Source organism: Ictalurus furcatus, chromosome 3 (genome assembly GCF_023375685.1).
Source record: "Ictalurus furcatus strain D&B chromosome 3, Billie_1.0, whole genome shotgun sequence".
NCBI classification, from domain to species: Eukaryota; Metazoa; Chordata; class Actinopteri; order Siluriformes; family Ictaluridae; genus Ictalurus; species Ictalurus furcatus.
The window spans coordinates 1,757,227-1,778,414 of record NC_071257.1 but is presented as its reverse complement, the minus strand read 5'-3'; the positions used below and the strand labels follow the sequence as shown (position 1 = coordinate 1,778,414).

At 41.8% G+C, this 21,188-nt stretch overlaps 2 protein-coding genes across 4 annotated transcripts; one reads left to right on the top strand and one right to left on the bottom strand.

Moving 5' to 3' along the window:
• Positions 1–1,233: 1,233 nt before the first annotated feature.
• On the bottom strand, positions 1,234–4,190 carry LOC128605165 (immunoglobulin lambda-1 light chain-like). Of its 2 annotated transcripts, XM_053620351.1 has the most exons (3): positions 3,590–4,190; positions 3,042–3,332; positions 1,234–1,691 (listed from the first exon to the last, which is right to left on the bottom strand). In XM_053620351.1, exons 1-3 carry the CDS (start codon positions 3,642–3,644, stop codon positions 1,354–1,356), a joined length of 684 nt encoding a protein of 227 aa, XP_053476326.1. In that variant the 5' UTR covers positions 3,645–4,190; the 3' UTR covers positions 1,234–1,353. The 2 variants fall into 2 exon arrangements, 1 of the variants encoding a protein (XP_053476326.1); XR_008385488.1 differs by lacking the exons at positions 1,234–1,691; positions 3,042–3,332 and adding an exon at positions 2,284–2,665 and having other exon boundaries at positions 3,590–3,704.
• Positions 4,191–7,218: 3,028 nt separating this feature from the next.
• lbh (LBH regulator of WNT signaling pathway) lies at positions 7,219–21,188 on the top strand. 2 transcript variants are annotated; one of them, XM_053620322.1, is made up of 3 exons: positions 7,219–7,360; positions 16,608–16,710; positions 19,585–21,188. In XM_053620322.1, exons 1-3 carry the CDS (start codon positions 7,332–7,334, stop codon positions 19,810–19,812), a joined length of 360 nt encoding a protein of 119 aa, XP_053476297.1. In that variant the 5' UTR covers positions 7,219–7,331; the 3' UTR covers positions 19,813–21,188. The 2 variants fall into 2 exon arrangements, with proteins under 2 accessions (XP_053476297.1, XP_053476298.1); XM_053620323.1 differs by lacking the exon at positions 7,219–7,360 and adding an exon at positions 9,746–11,966.

The following is a 21,188-nucleotide window of genomic DNA, read 5'->3' as shown; positions in this document are numbered from 1 at the left end:
TTTTAGGTACTTCATACCTAGCATAAATAGTCTTGTTGACAGTTCAGACCAAAATACCAATGCTAACAGTGGCTGAAAGTAAGTGGCTACCAGTTAGCATTTTGAGCTAACTGCTGTCCGTGTGTTGCTAGCCATGTCCGCATGTTCAGCCATTTTAAAAGTCTCGATAGTAGGTGTGATCAGGTGTGCGATATAGGAGTAAATATCAATGAATGTGTGAAATAACACGGAGCAGTTATCATCAATAAGTGGTCCAGATTAGATTAGACATTGTTTTTGTAATATCGCTAACACGATATTTTGATGCTTCTCATTCATTAGGTGTCATGATGTGAATGCTGGAGTCATCTAAAACCTGGAATTTTGTATTTGATCGATATAATCATTTAATAACGAGACACAAATGTGATGATGATGATGATTTTACTCGGTAATAGAAGGCCAGACGTCAGACTGTTCTTTATTTTAGACCAAACCCTGTACTTCTATATCATCTTGCGCATATTATACCGTATATCCCGTCTGTGATAAACGGACTTCCACTACAAACTGATAATAATGCATTATAAATGCTTATGACATGTTATATGGCATGATACCTACAAGGCATGTGTTGTCATGGTTACATGACCCCCCCCCCCCGGGTAAAGGTTTCATAAATATCAGAGTATATAACGTTAATAGTATCTGTGTTTTTAAGTAGTAAGTAAGGAATAAAGGTACGGGATGGGGTGAGGAGTTAGTACTGTTAGAATCCTGAAGTTCATTATTATTTTTCTTTAAAAGCACGTCCCGAGGTGTTTTATTCCTCCTATACCACAGCAAACAACTTCACGTCATACTTTGTTTTGTTTTTTTTTCCTCTTGAAATATTACTAAGAAACCAGAAACTGTAAACTTCTCGGTCCTGAAGACGTTCGTGCTGGAACTACTGTAAGAGCAGCTGTTCTAGGAAATGAATCAACACCTTCTGACCAATCAGGAGCGAGAAGTTTGAGCCTGTCATTTTTTTTATAGTATTCTTGCGAAGACGTTTTATAATGCACTGTGTAACCTGAGATTATGAATATTATATACTCGTGCTTTATAACTGTACAGCTGTATGTAACTATAACTACGTGTTTGTAAAGTATATTCATCAAGACGTTTAATGAACGTCTTCGCTCGGGATCGTTAGATAAGTGGTAGAAATGCTGTCGCAGATGCCATTATTAACACAAGGAGGCCGCAGATTCAAGTATAACTTTATTATTGTATACTTTCCAGCTGGAGACAGATCTAAAGCAAGCTTCTAAAGAACAAGTGGAAATCTGAAATGCATGTTTGTTGGTATTTCAGCACTGTGAGATCTCTCTACACGCACTCGTCCAGGCTGGTGCTTTGGCTCAGCGGTGTGGAAAGCGCCGGGTGACTCAGACGGCACGTGTAGGTTCTCCCGGAGCTCCAGCGCTGCTTACTGAGCTTCAGGACGCTGGTCCGGGAGAACGTGCCGTCGGCCTGACGCCGAGGCGGACCCGTCTGCGCCTCGTCACCCGTCACGCTGCTGCTGTTCTCAGACCAGGACATGGTGACACTGTCGGGGTAAAAGCCCCGAGCCACACACATCACACTGACATCACCTTCAGAGAGCGGAGAACCGGATGGAGCGAGAAGAAGCAGGGACGGAGGAGACGATGGACGATCTGATATCACTAGGACACAAAACATCGGTTCATTTATAATTCAACATGGCGCCATCAACAAGGAACGTTCCTGCTGTTCTTCATTACGCTTTCCTTCTGGAGGTCTTCTCCAACAGTACTAAACAGTGTACTCAAACTTGTGTCGGTTAAGAGCAAGAATCAATTCGGATCAAACTCAGGAAGTGGAATCAATTTGTTCGGAAAGGTTTCAAGCCTTTCGTTATAATGAATCTTTTTGTTAACGCTAATTAATTACTCGGTTAATCCGTATGCCTGATTATGACTCTCACTTTACGTCAATGCTTCATTATTTGCATGCACGTTGTTTTACAAAATACCATTTTAAATATTTGGAATGATCATCACGCCTAATCATTCGATCCGCTGCTTTTTCGTTCCCCACAGAGTCGTGCTTTTTACTGATATTTAGCTTCATTAAATAAAATAATAAATGTTTTGCATCCACTCACATCCACCTCTTTACAAAAGAATCTTTCAGAGCACCGAATCTGATCTTTTTAAAAAAAAAAAAAAAAAAAAAAAAAAATTTAATAATATTAAATAACTATATTAATTCAATAACAATTAAAAATGTCTGAAAATAGGCCATGAAGGCGTTTTTGAACAGATAGATAAATAAGTAAATAAATAAATAAATAATATAGTTGGAGTGTGTAGGATTTTGACTTAATAGCTTCTTTTGCGAAATTAAATATCGACACCCCAGCTGCTCTCGTGCCCGCTAAATAAAATGGAGATGAAAAAAAAAAAAAAACAAACAACGACAGATGAATTTCTGTCAGTAATGTACTTAATCATCCATGCTGACCCACAGTTAACACTGAAATAAGGATGAAACGAATAAAACGAGTTGTTTTTTCCCTACTGAGGTTGTGCCTTGAGCGAACACGTAGGCTCCACGGTGTTAGAGCTCAGTACAAAAACCTCAGCGCCGTCGTCCGTTCACGAACCCATCGCTGCTCCTGAACGGGGAATAAACAGCAAGAAAAGAGCAGAAAGACGAGCAGATTTAACACCGGAACTGACGTTTTATTCCGTCGTAAGTGTGTAGAGCTCATTTCGAAGGCTTGGTGACACTTTCTACAGAGTCTGCGCTCATCGTTTCTTATAGCTGTGCTGCTAATGTATTGTGACGGTGCTTTATGTCAAACTTAATGAATAGTGGGCGAATAAATGGATCACAGACAGGACTTTCAAGCTAGTGGCCGTGTTAAATAAAACGCATTAAAGGACACTGCGTAGCATGGGAGGGAAATTCCACCTTTTACGTCATTTCAGAGATTTCTGAGCACATGCTTCAGAGGAGGTTTTTGTACAGCGGCTCTGCTGGACTGTAGCACTGTGCTCCTCCACAGTTAACACAAGCACAGTAATAAACCGCTTCATCTTCAGCTCTCACTCCTTCGATGTTCAGATAATCTTGATTGCCCGAGTCAGTGTACGTGAACCTGCCAGGTAATCCGCTCGCTCTGTTGTCATTGCAGAGCAGAAACTCAGGAGGACCACCGGATTTTTGTTGGTACCATGAAATGTAATATTTATCATTTTCCGCAGTGCAGAGTATGGACACCTTGTCACCCTCTTTCGCCGATTTGGACTTCTCCTGACTCAAATCATACGCCGCCAAACCTGACAGACGTGAGAATGACATGAATGTTAGACGAGTGCACTCATTTGGACTTGTACTGATGACGGCTGGTTGAGCATTACCTTGCAGACTATTACACGCTGTTAAGTCAAATAATAGTCGTTATTGCAAAATCATCGACTTCAGGGTGGTAACAGGAGCTAATGATGTTAATGATGTTAATGATGCTAATGATGTTAATGATGCTAATTATGTTAATGATGTTAATGATGGTGCTGTTAGATAGTTATGGTCTTACCGGTCAGGGTGAGGAGGAGGAGCCCAGCGACAGACACAGAGTTCAGGATCATCATGTCTTCACTTGCTTGATCAGAGAAGGTCTGAGAGCATTCAGACACACAGGTCTTTTATAGTAAATTAAAAAACAGCAGAAAGGAGAAGCAGGTTGTGGGAGTGTTTCAGTTCCTCATCTTTTTTGAATCTCTGTGCCGTTTCTTAATATAGCTAAAGGGGAGAAAACCGAGTGCTCTGCACACCTGCACAGATCAACCCTCACACACACTCCAACACACACACACACACACACACACACACACAGAGGAAGTGACCTTGTTTTGCATAATTATCTGAATCTTATTGCTGCATGTTTGTCTTTTCGTTTGTCTGATGCTGTGCATAATATATCATGTATCATATTATTTCTGTGGAGGATCTACGGGTCCAAAAAATCTCAACCAAAATGCCGTGGCTGTTAGAGGAACACTAATACACGCCGTGCATGGAAAAAGATGAGCGTGTGTGTGTGTGAGGTGACAGTGTAAGAGTGTGTTAAAATAATAATAATAATAAAAGTACCGTGGAACAGAGTAAATGTACACAAAACACCCGTTTGGTTCTTTGTTTTGCATTTTATCAAACTCTGGGTTCTTCCAAGAGCAAGTGAAGTCATGTGACTTTAAACACACATGCATGAACTCCATTCAACTCATTATGTAACTTCTAATGGGAACTAGTTTCACACCAGCAGGGGTAAATACTTATGCAATCACAACTTTTATATCAGATTGATAATAATAATAATAATAATAATAATAATAATAATAATAATAATAATAATAAAACACAGCTTTTCGTGTTAGAAAGAACCCGCACTCTTCTGTCCCGAAGACGTCTGGAAACTTAGTTACAACTGTTACAAAGCGCTGACACTGGAGACTCCTTCCAGATGTTTTAAACCAAATCATAAATAATATAAAGTTGTCTCAGCTTTGAGTTTATTTAGGCTTAATATATAAAGATATATATATATATATATCACTGCAATGTCACATAGAAGCCTAAAAAATGGGATAAATGAAGATGATGTGCTTTCTCCTAAATCTACCAGTAGAGGGCGTGCTTGTCTTGTACGTAATATTATTAGTGACCAGCAGATGGCAGTGTTGATTAAATAAAAGATTTGTCCATACAGAGCCCTAAATTATATATATATATATTTAATGTGATATTGCGTTAATCTTGGCGTATTGTAGTGTGATCAGATTTATAACAGTGTATTATTTATGAAATGGACGTTTGATTATATGTGCAGTTCAAAAGTTTGCACACCTTTAGGTTTCAATTCAGACTGTTGCTATGCAGAATTATCACCCCCTGTCTTGTATGTCTATGAGTGAAAATCCTATACTATGTAGCCAAAAGTATGCGGCCACCTGACCATCACATGCATGCACTGTTGCAACAAAGTTGGAGGCACACAATTGTATCGAATGCCTTTGTGTGCTGTAACATTACAATTTCCCTTCACTGGAACTGAGATGTTTAAACCCGCTCCAGGATGACACTGGACAAAGCGAGCTCCATGAAGACATGGATTGAGAAGGTCGGTGCGGAAGAACTTGAGTATCCTGCACAGAGCACTGACCTCCGGAAACCTGAAGACCAACTTCAGATGGACTGGAATTGGAGCCTCCTTACTCAACATCAGCTGCTGACGTCAACCTCACTAATGCTCTGGTAGCTGAATGAACACAAATCTGCACAGCCACGCCCTAAAATCTAGTGGAAAGCCTTCCCGGGTGAGTAGCGGTTATTATAACAGCAAAAGTGAGACTATATCTGGAGTGAAATATTCAAAAAGGACGTGTGTGTGTGTGTGTGTGTGTGTGGTGCTGATACAAGTGCAGTGCTAACCCTTACCCACACTTTATTGCTTACGTGTATTACTCCAACTGTTCAGTTAGAGACTGAAGCTCATAAACATGGAGATAACAAGAAATTTATGAAGGAATCTATAATATACTGTAAGTTCCACTGTAATGTAGTAAGAGAACAGTGCCAAGGATCATTCAGGTGGGGGGGGGGGGGCGACTATAAAATAAGATATGAGATAAAATCTGCTTCATCATGGTAGTAAATTTATAGTGTTTATAGATGAGGTATATATGCTGAGTTGCTAGTTTGCTGTTGACCTGTCAAGTACAGTACATATGCATGAATGGAAACTCTTGAGCAAAGTTCATTAATAAAACTTCTCTGCAGTAGTCTCGGAAATTCTGTAAGATGACTGTGACATGAGGGCATCAAACCTGTATGGTTAGGTTTCAGCACAGTTTTGTGATTTTTTTTTTTTTGTTCCCCTTCTCGTGCACACTTTCCATACAACCGATGATGTGAATCATGTGTGTGTGTGTGTGTGTGTGTGAAAGAAAAAAAATAATTGAGTCCAGCCAATTTGGGGCCAACCTGTATTGTAACACCGCCTTTATTTCTACTACAAACACTGAAACGAATGCAAAGCAACATTCCAAGCGTGACTGATAATGTCCTGAGGACAAAAATGCGGCCCTTCATATCTCATCCATGAATAAATAAATCCTCAAGCTGGTTATTTAGAGGAAATATTAAACAATCGGATGAATGTCATGAACAGAATTTTTTTTTTAAAGGCATGATTAGCTTTAAGGGCGCACGGTGGCTTAGTGGTTAGCACGTTCGCCTGACACCTCCAGGGTCGGGGGTCCGATTCCCACCGTGGCCCTGTGTGTACGGAGTTTGCATGTTCTCCCCGTGCTGCGGGGGTTTCCTCCGCGTACTCCGGTTTCCTCCCCCAGTCCAAAGACATGCGTGATAGGCTGATTGGCGTGTCTAAAGTGTCCGTAGTGTATGAATGGGTGTGTGAGTGTGTATGTGATTGTGCCCTGCGATGGACTGACACCCTGTCCAGGGTGTACCCCGCCTTGTGCCCGATGCTCCCTGGGATAGGCTCCAGGTTCCCCCGCGACCCTGCAGAAGGAGTAAGCGGTAGAAGATGGATGGATGGATGGATGGATGGATGATTAGCTTTATTCCCTGCAACATCATAATGACAACTGAAAGATTATAATGTATAATATAGTCAGACGTGCATAAAGCCGTGTAATTTTAATGATATATCACTCGTGCATGTGTATGTGCTTATAGTAGTGGAATGCCTGGCAAATTTGACCTTGTGATGACATTTCACTTGTCTCCATGAATAAGAGATGATATTTATTGTGTATATTTACTGATTGATTTAAAAGGAAAAGAGGATTTATTTGGGGGGGGGGGGGTCAAATGCAATTATATTTGTGTACATTGAAAAGCTTGGGATTAGGGTTGGGTGTAGACAGCATCATTTTGATATTATAACACACAACTGTGTGTGTGTGTGTGTGAGTGTGCGCCAAGCATCCAATGACTCGAAGCCCTTGTTCCACTGCCGTCATCAAAACACGGCTGCTGATTGGCTCTCGTGCCATTCGCGTCACCGTCTTTATTCCCACACTGCCATTCATGAATATTCTGCGCCAGTGGGCGTGGCTTCGGCGCATTACCACGCCTTCTGTATAAAGTCGTGAAGTCTGGCGCGTGCATCCGATAGTGCCAGTGTTACATGGAGCCGACTGACTGACTGCCTGCCTGCTGTCCTTTACACACCTCAACTTAAAAATCCTGAATTTTCCGTCCTGCGACTTAATTTCACCGCAGTGCTACAAATTCATGTTGTGAAGCTCTACATGACTGCCTGCTATCCTCAGGTGTACCGGTAAGTCACTCCATCTTTCCTTAAAAAAAACAAACAAACACACACACACAAAAAAAAAAACGTTACAGTACACCTTGATTGGTTTGTTGTTGTTGTTGTTGTTGTTGTTGATTTAACGCTGAATGCATTCATTTCCTGCTTTACACTGACCCAAATGAAGTGTTTTTAAAAATTAAAACCGATTTAAAAAAAAAAAAAAGCCCCAGGTGAAGTCAGTGTTTAACTTGCTTTACAAGGTTCAATCCCAAAAAGCTGGCTACTGATAATCTAGTGCACTACTACAACACTATCCTGTTGTTTCTTGTGTAATGTAGTGCGCTTCTGTAGGGAGTGTGGTGTGAATTGGGATTCAGCCTTCGTGTCATGTTGGGGTGTTTTTTTTTTTCCCCCCCCCCTCACTTAAACCCAAACACCTGAGTGGAATTGTAATGAAATGAAACCGATTTAAACCCCAGTACCAGGGTTATAAATGAGCTGAGTTGTACCAAACATAGCTACAATGTGCTGCAGTAGTTTGGTGTCAAAATGATGTAGCCTAGACTAGAGCAAGGGTGTACAAACTTTTGCACCCAAATTCCCCCATTGCGTTAAACATAATTCTTTCATTTATCTTGTCGGAGGGTTTTATCCTGGTCAGCGGTAAATTGTGGTAGAACCAGAGTCTATGCCAGGGAGATTGGGTGTGAGTCAGGAATACATCCTGGATATGAGGCTGGTCCATCACCAGGCACCACACACACACTCGTGTGCACACACACACACAGACACACTCATTCCCATTTTAAAGCAATTTAGAGTAGCAAGTCCACCTACTGTACTGGCATGTTTGCAGAAGGAGAACCTGGAGAGAACCGTGAGGATCTCCGAGTAACCCGAGATCAGTTTTGAACCAGGAACTCTTGAGCCATGAAGTGGCAGTGCTGCCCACGGCACCACAAGAACATTTGCTTTATTTGTTGGAGCCGTAGAGCTTTTTTAAAATGCTTATTATTATTATTATTATTATTATTATTCCTGAATTTTTCCACCAACAGAACACAAGCTGATATTATTTACAGGCTTGTTTTTGAGTTCTTGGGGTTTGGATTTCAGAGACCAGTCACTACTATCATAAATATAACCAACAGCTTCAATGAAGGTGGGTTGTGATTTCCAACCCTGTAACAAAAACCTGCCTATGTTCCATGGACCCGACTTCCAGAACCACTGCCTTACACCGACAGAAATAAAGCTGTGGTACCAGGTGTATCTTTGACCTGGAAACATGTTCGGGTACAAAATTAGATCTCGCAGACCACCGGTGTACGTTTTTCAGCTTGACTCTACATCCTACCCAAACATCATAAAGACATAAAATATGTCCCCTTTTATGGTACCATTCCAGCATCAAGGAAAAGTACTGATCTCCTGTATTTCTACTGAGCATCCCCAGTTGGTTTTGAAATGTTCTGTATTTTTGGACCTGATATTTGAATCATTATTTATTTATTTATTTATTTTTAAAAAAGGATGCTGTAATCAATAGACTAGATTATAGGCTCGGTGTGACTTGCACTGGAAGTTTCACGGCGGTATTTCCACTCAGATCCTGCACTGCGGGCAATGTGAGTCATTCGCTTGTTACTTTCCTAGTAAAGGTCATGTTCCATTGTGTGGAATCGATCTGCCAGCGCTTAATAAAGCATCAAAATACCCGAACTCGGTAGGATCGAGTCCAAAATAGCTCCACGTTGGACATATAGTTTAAGGCCAGAGTTCTTAGATCTACTTCTGAAGACTCCTGCGTAACATTTTGCTCAGGTGTGTTTGGACGAATTAAAGTTTCTAATTTGATAGCTGTTGTTGTTGTTGTTGTTATTATTATTATTATTATTATTATTATTATTATTATTATTTTCATTTTCATTAGTATATATGAATTACAGCATCATGCATATTCATCTCCAAAGTGTTGAGATGATTCTTGGAAATCGATAAAGCAATGTCGAATACGCTTGCCGTCCCCCGATCTTTCTCTGTGCATCTTTTAGCTAAGCGGGGGAAAAGGAAAAGAAAAAAAAAACAAAACCCCAAACCACCTCTAGGGAAAATGGAGCACCATTAATAGCACTTCCGTAGCCATGTCGGTGTAGCATCGTTTAATGTTGATATAACCTGTTCGAACTGCTTCAGCACCGTGAACAGGATGCATCGACCTGACCTCCTTAACAGAGCTTCAGAGCTTTCTTTCTCTGTGTGCACTCACTGTTTTCCCCTGCAATAGCTTGCAATAGCTGGTGGTTTATTTTGCAAAACCCCCTTGATCTCCTCTCTTACAAAGGCCTTGTGTTTCCTCTTGAAACACAACTCGTGTTTGAGGAAGCCTCGGTGATTCCGTAGGTGTGTAATCAAAGTTTATGTTTGGCGAGTTGACTCCATGTCGTTTTCAACTTTTTTTGATTGCCGTTTTTTAGGTTTTTACGTTCTATGGTTAGCATTAAGCTAGCCTAGTCTTGTTGGAAACTTGTCCCTGACTGGAAACGTTTGCATGGAAATAATTGTAAAGAGCTTTGGAGGGATAAACTGTGATTGGAAGAACAGGATGGTCTTGGGATGGCATTGTGTTCAGGTTCAAATGTCCTAAGGTTGCTTTCAGCGAATATGAGCAAAATGGGCCTCACTGTAAAGAGCTTTGGACGAATAAACAGTGATTTGGATCCAGCGTTGTGATCAAGCTCAAATGGCCGAAGGATGGTTCTGGGCTGATGTGAGCAGGAAAAAGTGCTTCTGTGGTTCTCTTGACAATCTATTGTAATGAAGGTGGTCTTGGATCACACTGCTTCTTGATTTGTTTGAATAATTTGGCATGTTCTGCTGATTTTTTTTTTTTTTTTAAATATTTTTTTTGATGCTTCACTGCAGTTCTTTTGGTCGAATTATTTTGTCCAGCATCAGCATCCATTTCTTTTCAGCCAGAGAAGATTTGACGGATAACCAGTTTGGTCCAGTTCCCAGGCTGAATCGAATTGCAGCCGACCAAGATATGACTGGAGAACCGAGAGGGTCGATTTCTAAGATATTCGTTCCAGCATGAAGTCAGGGTGATGTGTTTGGCTAACCGAAGCCGAGTTTCGATGCCAATCTTCTAGTGGTTAAAGGTTTTAATCTACTTTTAAAAATGTTGGGTCGGCGTCCATCTTGAACTCCTGTCTCGATCGCATGAAGAATAGCTTTCCTCCATTCCTCCCTTATCCTTCGTTGCGTTTCTGGTGGTCTGTTTTTACTCACCAATCACCAGCTTCAATTCTTGTTGTCTCGCACCAGCATTCATCTCTCTATCTACCTTTCTGCCCAAGAAAATACGATTAGAGGGCCAAGAAAGTCCATTCCAGCATGGTGACTGGGGTCCAAATTCCAGTTAAATATTTGGGTTGATCTCAGCACAGACTTGATGTTAACCCTGTAGTAGTAAAGGTTATCTTGGGTCATTTATCCTGCTTGAACTCACTCGCTTGGTGTCTACTGCTTTGGCGCCCTACCTTCTTTCCTGACCTTTTGCTCGCGTCTGACGGTCCATTTTTGCTTGGCAAGCGCCGTTGACCGTGTCAGCTTCCGTCCCTCTGGCAACCATGACGACAGCGAAGATATACAGCTGGAGCAGATGGGAAACAATGCGAGGTATGCGCAGTCTGATAGCCCTGTGAGTTTAGTGTGTGTCAGCACCGCGGGACAGAGCTGATGCATTGTGGGTCATCGAGCCGGCCCTTCTCTATTTTATTTTTATTTCTTCGTCGCGTTAAACACAAAGTCATACGTACAACTTGTACGACTGTATAGTCTGGGATATACGATAATGCGATATCGATATCGTGATAAATGACGTCACAGTACACTTTTCGATCATAGGTATTGCGTACCCCTTTTTTTGTAAACTCTGACCGCAAGCACCTGATTAGAAGTTACAGCTTTTAAAGTTTTGAATTTTTTGTTGTGAAGTAAAACTTAGGGTTTTTATTATTACACCTATATATCGTGGAAGTGATTTTAAGTTAGTTTTGTCATGTCGCTCGCCCCTGATGTAAATTAACACGTTTATTAATTATTCTTTTGTTTTTTTTTGCGAAAAAAGCATGAACCTCGTACTTCCAAGGTCTTGATCTCAAGATGCATATGTATCCTGAAGTATCATATGATTTTTTTTGTTTGTTTGTTTGTTTGTTTTTCCTCAAATCGTATCTCCTTTGTTTGAAACGCTAGCTCCGCTACTGTGTGTCCTCCTTCTATTTTTTTTTTTTTTTTCCTATTTATTTTTTTTTTCATTACAAATAATGAAAGCCCCGGTGTTGTTTTGCTTAGATCGCGCAGAGCGATTGAGGAAATTACCAGTGACTCACAGAAGAACAAAGAGCACGGTTTTATTCCGCCAAACATCCTGAGCCGCTCGGGTTCGACTAATCCACCAGGCCTCGTGCTCCCGTGTTTCCTATTAAAGCGGATGAAGAGATTTAGATGCCAGGAAGGCTCCAGGTTCAAATCTGCAACAGTAGCACTGCATGTCCTGCATAGAGATTATCGAAATCTTCAGTAATGCCTCCACAGCTGATTACACCGGAGGAAGATGAGCGTGGTGAGGATAATGCTCGGGTTTTGCTCTGGTATTCAGCGACATGGCTGTCTTTTATTTTTGAGCCTGTGTGTGTGTGTGTGTGTGTGTGTGTGTTGATGCTGAGCTTTTAGGGTTTCCGTCTGCCACCCAGATTTCCTGTCTCAGCAGTGTTGGTAGGAGTGGGCGCTATCACCTCATGATATTTCTCCAATACAACATGGTCACAGTATGCTGTTCTGCATCCAGTATATTGCATGTACAGTATATACATGTTGCCCAGCCTTAGTGTTCATACAATCTTATTGAAACACATTAATACAAAGATTGTTGGGGGAAATATGTCTCGCTATGTCAATTCGCTTTGATGCTAAGAACAGCTCTTCTCAGCACTAATGGTCCGCTCGGTCGTTTTGACGTCTCGTTTGCGTTAGGCGAAGGGCTCTTCAATCGGAGCTTCTAGACCTTTCCAGCTCCGTGGAAACGAAGACGGCGTGTTTGGTAGCGCGACGTTGACCTGGACGTGTTTTTTTTTTGTTTGTTTGTTTGTTCTGTTTTTGGTTTTAACACTTGTATGTTTGTAGAGTTTGAATTGTTGCACGCTTTCCTGCTTCCTTTTGTTCTCTCCCTCCCAGTTTTGTGTTTTATTAGGCTGATGTTCTGTTATTCTTAGCCGAGCAGGATGTTTATGTGGCCACGGAGCTGAAATATCGCTGGCAACGCTCGAGTGTTTAGATTTCAGGAACACGTCTGTGCAATCAGTGCACATTCATTATGTCTGCTCGCGCTCTCTCTCTCTCTCTCAATCTCTCTCTCTCTCTCTCTCTCTCTCTCTCTCTCTCTCTCCTTTTCTCCTTTCTCTTTGTATCTCGTTCAGCTCTTTTTGAGTGCTGGAATAAACTAACATTTATGTTTCATAGTAAATACCACAGATGATTGTGGGGGGAAAAGGGAATGTACACCACTGCATACTAATTCCTCATGCTTTTGAGTTATTTTTGTAAGAAACTTTTATTGCTCTCCTTTTTGCGTGTGTGTGTGTGTGTGTGTGTGTGTGTGTGTGTGTGTGTGTGTGTGAGAGAGAGAGAGAGAGAGAGAGATTTGGATTTCCAGCTGTTGTTTTCAGTCAAGCCACAGCTGTGCAGAGGAAGTCATAAAACACAGGTTTGACTTTAAGATGTCCAGCGCGTAACCGTCTCTGTGTCTTCATATAACATTTTAGTGGATAGTTAAGGATGTTTACTGTATAATACTATTCTGGATTCTGATTGGTCAGAAAGAGTTGATGTAATGTTTAAAAAAAAAAAATTTAAAGAGGAAATTGATTTAACGTTTATGGATGGCAGGAGTTACAACGTTTTGTGGACTTTCTACAAGATGAATTGTAACTATGAATGTTTTGTTTTTTGTTTTTTTAACCCACTTGTGTTCTTTAATGAATAAAAATCGCTGTGGTGTAAGAGGAATAAGGGAAATATTCAACGGGGGGGGGGGAGTGTAACTTCGCTTCATTACGCCATCCTGTTATTGGTTATTTTCCTGTAAGAGTTTTTTTTGTTTTTGTTTTTTACTCCGCTCCTTAAAGGGATGCTCAGAAATGGAACCCGTCTCTTATAGGGTTCTACGCAGAGCCTTTAAGGGTTCTGTCAGGACAAACCAAAGAGCGTTTAAGGATGCTAGATAGTTTAATAAACTCCACAAAAAAAAGTTTAAATCCCTTTTACGGCTCCCGTTGATTCATACAGTCAATATTGTATGACTATGCAAATTAGGAAACGCCCCCCAACATTACAAGCCCCACCCACCCACCATTTTCCTGGTAAGCTAGTCTTGCCCGCATGGTCTGTATTTACATATTAACATATGGTGATGAGGAGACGTTTTCGGACAAAGTTTGGTTAATTAAGGACCTTTTTTTCTATTACACTAGATACATACGGTAACCTCCGAAACTATTGGAACGGCAAAGCCAATTCATTTGGTAAAAGCCTGGAAAGCATCAAAAAAGAAGAAACCAACAATTTGGTGATGCCACCGGCTTGATGCGGTTATTGCAAGACTTATCTGTTCCTATACTTTTTTTTGGGGGGGGGGGGGGTCTGAAAAATTGGCTGGTCTGATAGCAAAAGGTTCTTTGTTTTATGATTGGTGTAAATACCAGGAAATAAAAGCTGAAATAATGAACTCTCATCACATATCCATCTTTGGATCTCAAACCCAAATGTCTTTGGTGTACAGCCCAAGCAAATGTCTTGGCCTTGCTGTTCCGGTAGTTTCAGAAGGAACTGTATTTACTGTAACTACAACTGCAGGATCTGTAACTCGACAGCTAATATTTTCGAATTAGCCACCTGTATTACTCCGCTCACTCTTGGATTCAGCAGTGATGTTTTTCAGACGGCGTTTCCTTGCAACGATTTGTTACAAATCACGATGTGCATAACGGGCTTTTCAGGTCAGCTTGCACAAGGTTACGTATAGCGCAGGCTTCAATTAATAACGTAACACGTTTGCGATGCTAAATGCGCAGTCTTTGCTCATAAGACTGAGATCGCCGTCCGTAGTCCAGGGATTTCCGCACGCGCCGAGACACCTGATGGCTTTCGTTGAGTTTGGAGGTGATTGAGGTAGGAGATGATGTTCGCTTGTGTCTAGGAAGGTAAGGTGTGGTATGTTCTGGAACATGACAAAGAAATGCAACTCCATGAGGTATCTAAATCCAGCTACATGAATGCTCGTGATTGGTGAGGGCTAACGGTTCCTCAGACCCGATCCTGTGGCGCGCGTGGTCCGACGTTTCTTCAGTTCCCCACTTTCCTTTAAGTAATTAGTTCCTACAGCGGTTTTGTCTTAGCCTGTCATCTTGTTAAATATCTGTAGAGACTTTATGGGGGGGGAAAAAGAAATAAATAAAGCGTGGAAGGGACTAACCACTGGCTTGATTCGTCAGCGCTACTAGTGAGTGTATATAGCAGAGACGGTTAGCTTGCTTCGCTAATCTCCTGATCCACTGGGGCACAACGCACAGATGTTTTTGAGCGTTTTTGATCCAGAATAGTCCCGTGAGAAGAAGTCTGGGACATTTTTTTTTTTTAATTTATTTTTTTCCTTTTTCAAGCTCGCCTCAGCCCAAGCTTGTATAAACGCTCTTGTTGGAGTTTATTTAGCTGGATCTATCGTGTGTGTGTGTTTGCTGTGGGTGTGTGTGCACACCCACACTGACCACTACACCGGCAGGCTTTAAATAACGTCTGTGAGAAAGGAGCTTCAGTGCAGTCTCAGCTCATACAGGAATAGATGCCATTTCTTGCCAGTGCTTTAATATTCGCCCTTCACACGAAACCATTAAATGGCTTTCAGAGCGACTTTATTTATTTATTTATTTATTTTAATGGGGTGTGTCAAAAGGTGCAGCGTATTTCGTGCATGTTTGGCGTGCAGCATCAGCAAATTCCAGCAAGCATGGTGACCCAAATGTCTTTCTGTAAGTCCTTCGTGTCAGATCCATGTGACGGTCTCCTGCACACCCACAACAGTTTCATAATGGCTGCTCTATGCACGTGCTCATTTCATGTGTTTATATTTGTATTTATGTACGTGTGATGCACACACACCTGAGTGCGGAGTCGTGGCCCTTCGACCTCACTGTGGTAGAACATTCTCAGTGCTACCGGATGTGGTGTGTATTTAATGTTCATTTTCATTTTTTTTTTTTAATACATCAGACCAGTTACACGACATGGGTGAGGTAGAACGTGCAAGAGAAGTCTTCTCGTTCAGATACATTATCGTGTTAGGAATACATCCATTGGTTGGATAGACGCTAGACTGCAACATGGACGAGGTGGGATGTTTCTACGTTCTTGGGGGTGGGTTATTAGTACTTATCTTATTGAACTTTAGGCCAGTGGTCACCAATCCTGTTCTTGTACGTCTACCTTCCTGAAGACTTTAGTTCCAGCCATCGTCGTGTCCACCTGACCATCTAATCACTGCCTTAAGAAGTTCTTGATCAACTAAAAGAGATGTTAGATTTCAGTTGGAGGTGAAACCTGCAGGAAGGTAAATCTCCAGGAGCAGGGTTGGTGGCCACTGCTTTAGGATACTAGATACAACTCTTGTTTCTAAGTAGTGAAGATTACCACAATATGGCTTTAAACTTTTAAGCATGGGAAAGGTGCAAGAGGAAGCTTCTAAGTTTTTTTTTTTTTGTGGTCTTTGGAGGTTTAAAGGTTCTTGCTTCTTATGAGTTCTAATTGGATTCTTATTTTGTAGCAACTTGTATATAATGTTAAAGGGTTCCTCCAGAGGGACAAAGCGGAAGAACCCTTTTACGGTGCTAGATGCAAAATGGATGAGGTGGAATCTTTGGATGATCGTGTAAGAAACACCTTCTTAGAAAAAGTGTTTCTCAAGGGATCTAGCTTCCTACATGGGTTCTGCGTAGACACTTCTATGATGTAGTATTCTACAAAACGTGTTACGGTTTCAGATAGACGAAGCTTGCAAATTTCATCCTTCGCATTCTATGATAAAATGCTAGGCTTGATGGGAAACCTAATATCGACCCATTTCTAATCAACAGTATCTCTTTCATCAGGTCCTGCATGGTAGTTACACGTTCTAGCGTTTCTGACCTGACTTTTGGCCTGTGTGTGTTGGCAGCTCTGTGTTCGTGCCGTGCCGTGAGATGACCGAAGTGATGATCAGCAGCACTCCAATGGAGGACATACGGCTCAGCCCAAGCAAAGACCGCCTCACTTTTCAGGTACCAAAAGTTTCGGTACTGCTTCACATTGCCAAGAACTTTGAACAGCAAAACAACCTTGAAGAAAAAAAAAAAAACAGCCTCAACAGCCACTTCAAGAAATAGCTCATTGCTTTCACACCCGAGTCATTTTGAGATTCTCAGGCCAGGCTTTCCACCGTGGGCTTCCTTTCAGAAGTGAACGTTGCTGCTTTCCAAAATAAGATCAAACTCCTCAGAGGAGAATTGTCATTCTTTTTCCATTTCTCAAAATGTAAGCAAATTTCTGAAATTTGAATAGCATTTTTTTGGGGTGGGGGGGTGGGGGGGGGGGGTGTTTCCTTTCTGAAAAAGAGGAACAGGATGGCACCAAAACACGCTCTGTACCGAACAGTAGTGTAACCACTGTATTGTTCCATGTTAAAGCAGAAGTGCTGACTTTTTACCAGCGTACCTGTCTGAAACCTACGCCTTTCTTCTTTTCCAACCGAATCAGCAGAACAAATTAGGGGGAAAGCCTAATTCACCGAAGGGGAAAGGGACACGGGTTGTGAAGGCTGCATTTGCATTTTATCGATTCTTGTGAGCCGATAGAAAACGAGAAGGCGGGACTGCGGTCTCATTGGGCGGTTCAAACAGAGTAGCTGCTTATTATTATTATTATTATTACTTTCTTATTATTATTTCCTTAAGTTTACTTCGCAGACGTCTGGGGGGAATGCTAAAATATATGGTCCATTTCATCCACTAGCATACACTCAGGTTTTTGTAGTGATTCATTTATTTATTTATTTTTGTCCAATGAAGTTAATAACGTTACCTTTAGACACACCCACTATGTAGTCATCTATTTGGAAAATCTGTGTTCATCACCCATCATCACATGTTGTCTTTTATCTCTACACCAAGCATATGAACTATTTCGTGATGTCTGGGCTCCAATAATGCGGCTAGTAACACCGTCCTTATTAGCATTTTACCCAGACTGCCGTTTTAGAGGGCGCTTTTTCGTTCTGTGCTGGAGGGGAAAAAACGAGAGAGAGAGAGAGAGAGAGATCTCTTCTCTTCCCTTCCCAGCTGCACTCCTCAGGGACCTGCTTTCTTTCTTTGTCTCTCTCTTCATTTCACTACACACTACTTCTTCTTTTTTTTTGTTCTCCCTTTCTGCTATGAGTTCTGCTGCACTAAGATACACACTCCTGAGCTATTTAAAGACTGTGTGTGTGTGCGCAGTCTTCTTGTTTTTTTGTTTTTTGTGGGATAATTGAGGTGCTGAACCATGCCAGGATTTGATGCCGCCGTCACAGCCGATATAAAACCTGACAATCACACCGGCTGCCCATGTTTCCTCTCGTTTCTCCGAGACAGACGATTCTGGAAGGAACGCAGTCGTCCTTTGATGCACTCCGAGCGCTTCGAGTGAAATTTATGAATATATTCAATCTGGTGGCATCGTGTCATGTTTCGCACAGACGTCTCGTCCTCGACAGACTCCGGTTTTGCCTACCCAGGACACCCTTCCTGTCCTTTTCTTCCTCCCTCGACCCAGGAACACAGCTGTGCGTTTGAGTTTTGAGCACAACACGTCGAGGCGTGCTGTTACAGGAAGGTGACGAGTGTCAGGATGGTGTGACGAAGCAGCGTTATTGTTACCAGACAACAGTTGTGCATCAGCCTTTCTCTCTGTTTTTTATTTCTTTTATCCACCCCCATCCACATTTATTTTACACCTCTTTTATCCATGGTAATGGTGTGATTACCATGTCTTACACCTTTCTCTTACACCTCTTTCTCTTGCCCTTTCATCTCAGACTGTATTTGAGCTCATATTTAAAAGAAAGTTCCATTTCATTCTTTGATTTTTATTTATTTTTTCCCCTCCCAAATATTGAAATTAGAGATGGCCTAGCCACAGCATCTTACTTCCTCAGCCTCTCTTGCGTCGGGCACCTTTCCCAGACGGTGACATCCCTGTCCCTTCAATCCGCGTCACCGAAAAAGACCGAGCTAAAAATATGACTCCAATTCTCAGGCGAAATGAAGCTTTCGGGGCATGTTGTTCTTCCTGTGGCCAAGAACGAAGGATATAAATAAGAAAGCCAAGTGTGCGTGAGAATCTGCTGGAGACCGTTACAAGTCACGTATGCCCTTTCCTCGACGTCGTTTCGGCTTTACGCCAGGTTCTCGGGCGATTTCATCTCTCTGTGACGCGCACAGAACTCGAGCACGCGTCGAATTTCATCTCTGTGGGATTTTTCACCGTGGGGCTGTGATGAGAAGGCTATTATTTATTTGTTTTTCTATTTTTTTTATTTTATTTTTTTTTTTAAAGGGTCGTTGAAAAGGTGAAAATCTGAAAAAGGGGGTATTTTTACACACTTTTAAAGAATGAAAAAGAGGCTAAGGTTAAGTTTAAGGGGGGAAATGTTGGCTGTGTGGATGCATATATGCGTATATTGTAAATTTAGCATTAATACCGTGGTCACAGAAATCATGGAACAAGAAGTTTAGCGTGACGGTAGAACGTTTTGGTGAATTATGCTGAATAAGAAAAACATAAGGGGGAAAAAATGTACTGTGCGAGAAGTCGTGTAGAATATGAATCAGCACCTTCTGAGCAATCCCCCCCCCCCATGGGGTAAGTAAAACTGTAAGCTGATACTGCGACGTGCTGGAACGTCTGAAACGTGATCTCGCACTGGAAGATTAACGTAGCATCAATTCGTCATGGCGCTCCAGCCCCATTTCACGTCCACCTCTATAATGTGGAAACTTTTTGTTATGAGTGGTCTGGTTCTGGAACCGTTTAAAATGTGACACTTTAATAAACCCAACCAAAGAGAAATGCCTTTTTTTTCTTCTTCTTTTTTCCCCCCCGTCTCGCTCTCCTCTCAGATCTTTCCGGATCCGTCGGACTTTGAGCGCTGCTGCAAGCTGAAAGACCGCCTTCCGTCCATCGTGGTGGAGGCGACCGAGGGCGAGGTGGAGAGCGGAGAGCTGCGCTGGCCTCCCGAGGAGTTCCTGATCAGCCAGGGCGATGAAGAGGAAGATGAGGAGGAGGAGGAGGAGGAGGAGATTGACGGGAACGTACAACAAGGACAGCAAACGCAAAGAAAGGACTGATACATACGCATACACACACAAACACACACACACACACACACACAAGCGTGCACACACAAGCGTCATGTAAAAGTCCTTCAGTGAGCAGGGGATGAAGAGGAGGAAAGTGACGAGATGCCGATCCTGATTTCGAAGCTGATCTCGCACCTGGTGCTAAATTAAAGCTTTACGAATATGGCCCAGTGATTATCAACACCCTCACATTGTGCACTCTCACGTTCACTTGGTAAAATAATCTCACGTCGAGTTCCTTTTAAGCCACAAAACAAGCCAGCGTCGTCACCCGTCATCACGCGTTCTCGTCTCTCACTCGCTCTCGCACTCCTCCTTGTTCTCGCACGCACACTTTCTCTCACACATAAATATCCGTATATATAATTATGCATATGTTCATCAGTGACTGAGGAGGACTTTAGTTCCTGGACTTGATTTTCCGACAAGGGCGAGATCCCTCATGAAGAACATACAGACTTTTAGATGATCGTACAGAGCCAGTGTTTTTAATTTTATTTTTATTTTTTTTTTTTTGGATAATAATCATAAATGTATTGATTTAGGAGGTTAATAATGTTGGGGGACTGTACAGGGTTAAAGAGCACTGGCGTTCAGACTGTTCGGTTTTCACTGCTTGAAGAATGATTTTCCGAAATGCAGCGATTTAATAATTTCATGTTCGAGCAGCGAAATGGAGCCATGTGGCTTATTTAGCACTGAAGCTATAAACTGTGTAGGATGTTATTGTTAATTCTGGTTTTGCCTAGTCACTGTTATTTGTTTTTGTTTGCCCCCCCCCCCCCCCCATTTAATACTGTATGTAAATACGTTTTGTACGCAGAAGTAGTCATTTTCACTGTGAATATCTGCATGTAGTCGTATGTCTGTACATAGGTAACGATTGACGCTCGGTGGGAGTTAACAAAAATCCAAATCACATGGAATGATTTAATGCTAATCACATTCTTCTTTTAATTCTGTTTAGACGTCGTTCATTTAGAGTAAAAATTCCGATTTGGATCCAAAGTGTGATTTTTGAAATAATCCTCTTCCCTCAGTGGAAGGTTACAGAAGGTCACCTTGGCACTGAGAGCACCTTTTGTATATTGACACAATGTCTAGCCTTTATTTTCGTTTTTTGGTCTGTTTCTTGTCTACTTCCTGGCTATGTATAAAGGCTTTGGTCTCAGTCTAGATGTGTGTATGCGGGTGTTATGAGGGTCAAGTGTGTTAAGTAAGTGTGAGGGTCCTCTGTGTGAATTGCCTGTAGATTTGCTTTGTATTTTGTGTACAGCTCAGGGAGAATAGCTGCCATTTTCTCTTGGTTTTGACCCCCCCCCCCCCCCCTTTTACCACTTGTTGTAAATAAACATTTGGAACAT

Excerpts from the sequence above, each read along its gene's own strand:
- LOC128605165 (XM_053620351.1), bottom strand. The coding sequence starts at position 3,644 with ATGATGATCCTGAACTCTGTGTCTGTCGCTGGGCTCCTCCTCCTCACC. Across the intron at positions 3,333-3,589 it reads CCTCCTCCTCACCCTGACCG|GTTTGGCGGCGTATGATTTG; the intron begins GTAAGACCATAA and ends CACGTCTGTCAG. Across the intron at positions 1,692-3,041 it reads TAACTGTGGAGGAGCACAGT|TGATATCAGATCGTCCATCG; the intron begins GCTACAGTCCAG and ends TTTGTGTCCTAG.
- lbh (XM_053620322.1), top strand. The coding sequence starts at position 7,332 with ATGACTGCCTGCTATCCTCAGGTGTACCG. Across the intron at positions 7,361-16,607 it reads TGCTATCCTCAGGTGTACCG|CTCTGTGTTCGTGCCGTGCC; the intron begins GTAAGTCACTCC and ends GTGTGTTGGCAG. Across the intron at positions 16,711-19,584 it reads AAGACCGCCTCACTTTTCAG|ATCTTTCCGGATCCGTCGGA; the intron begins GTACCAAAAGTT and ends CTCTCCTCTCAG.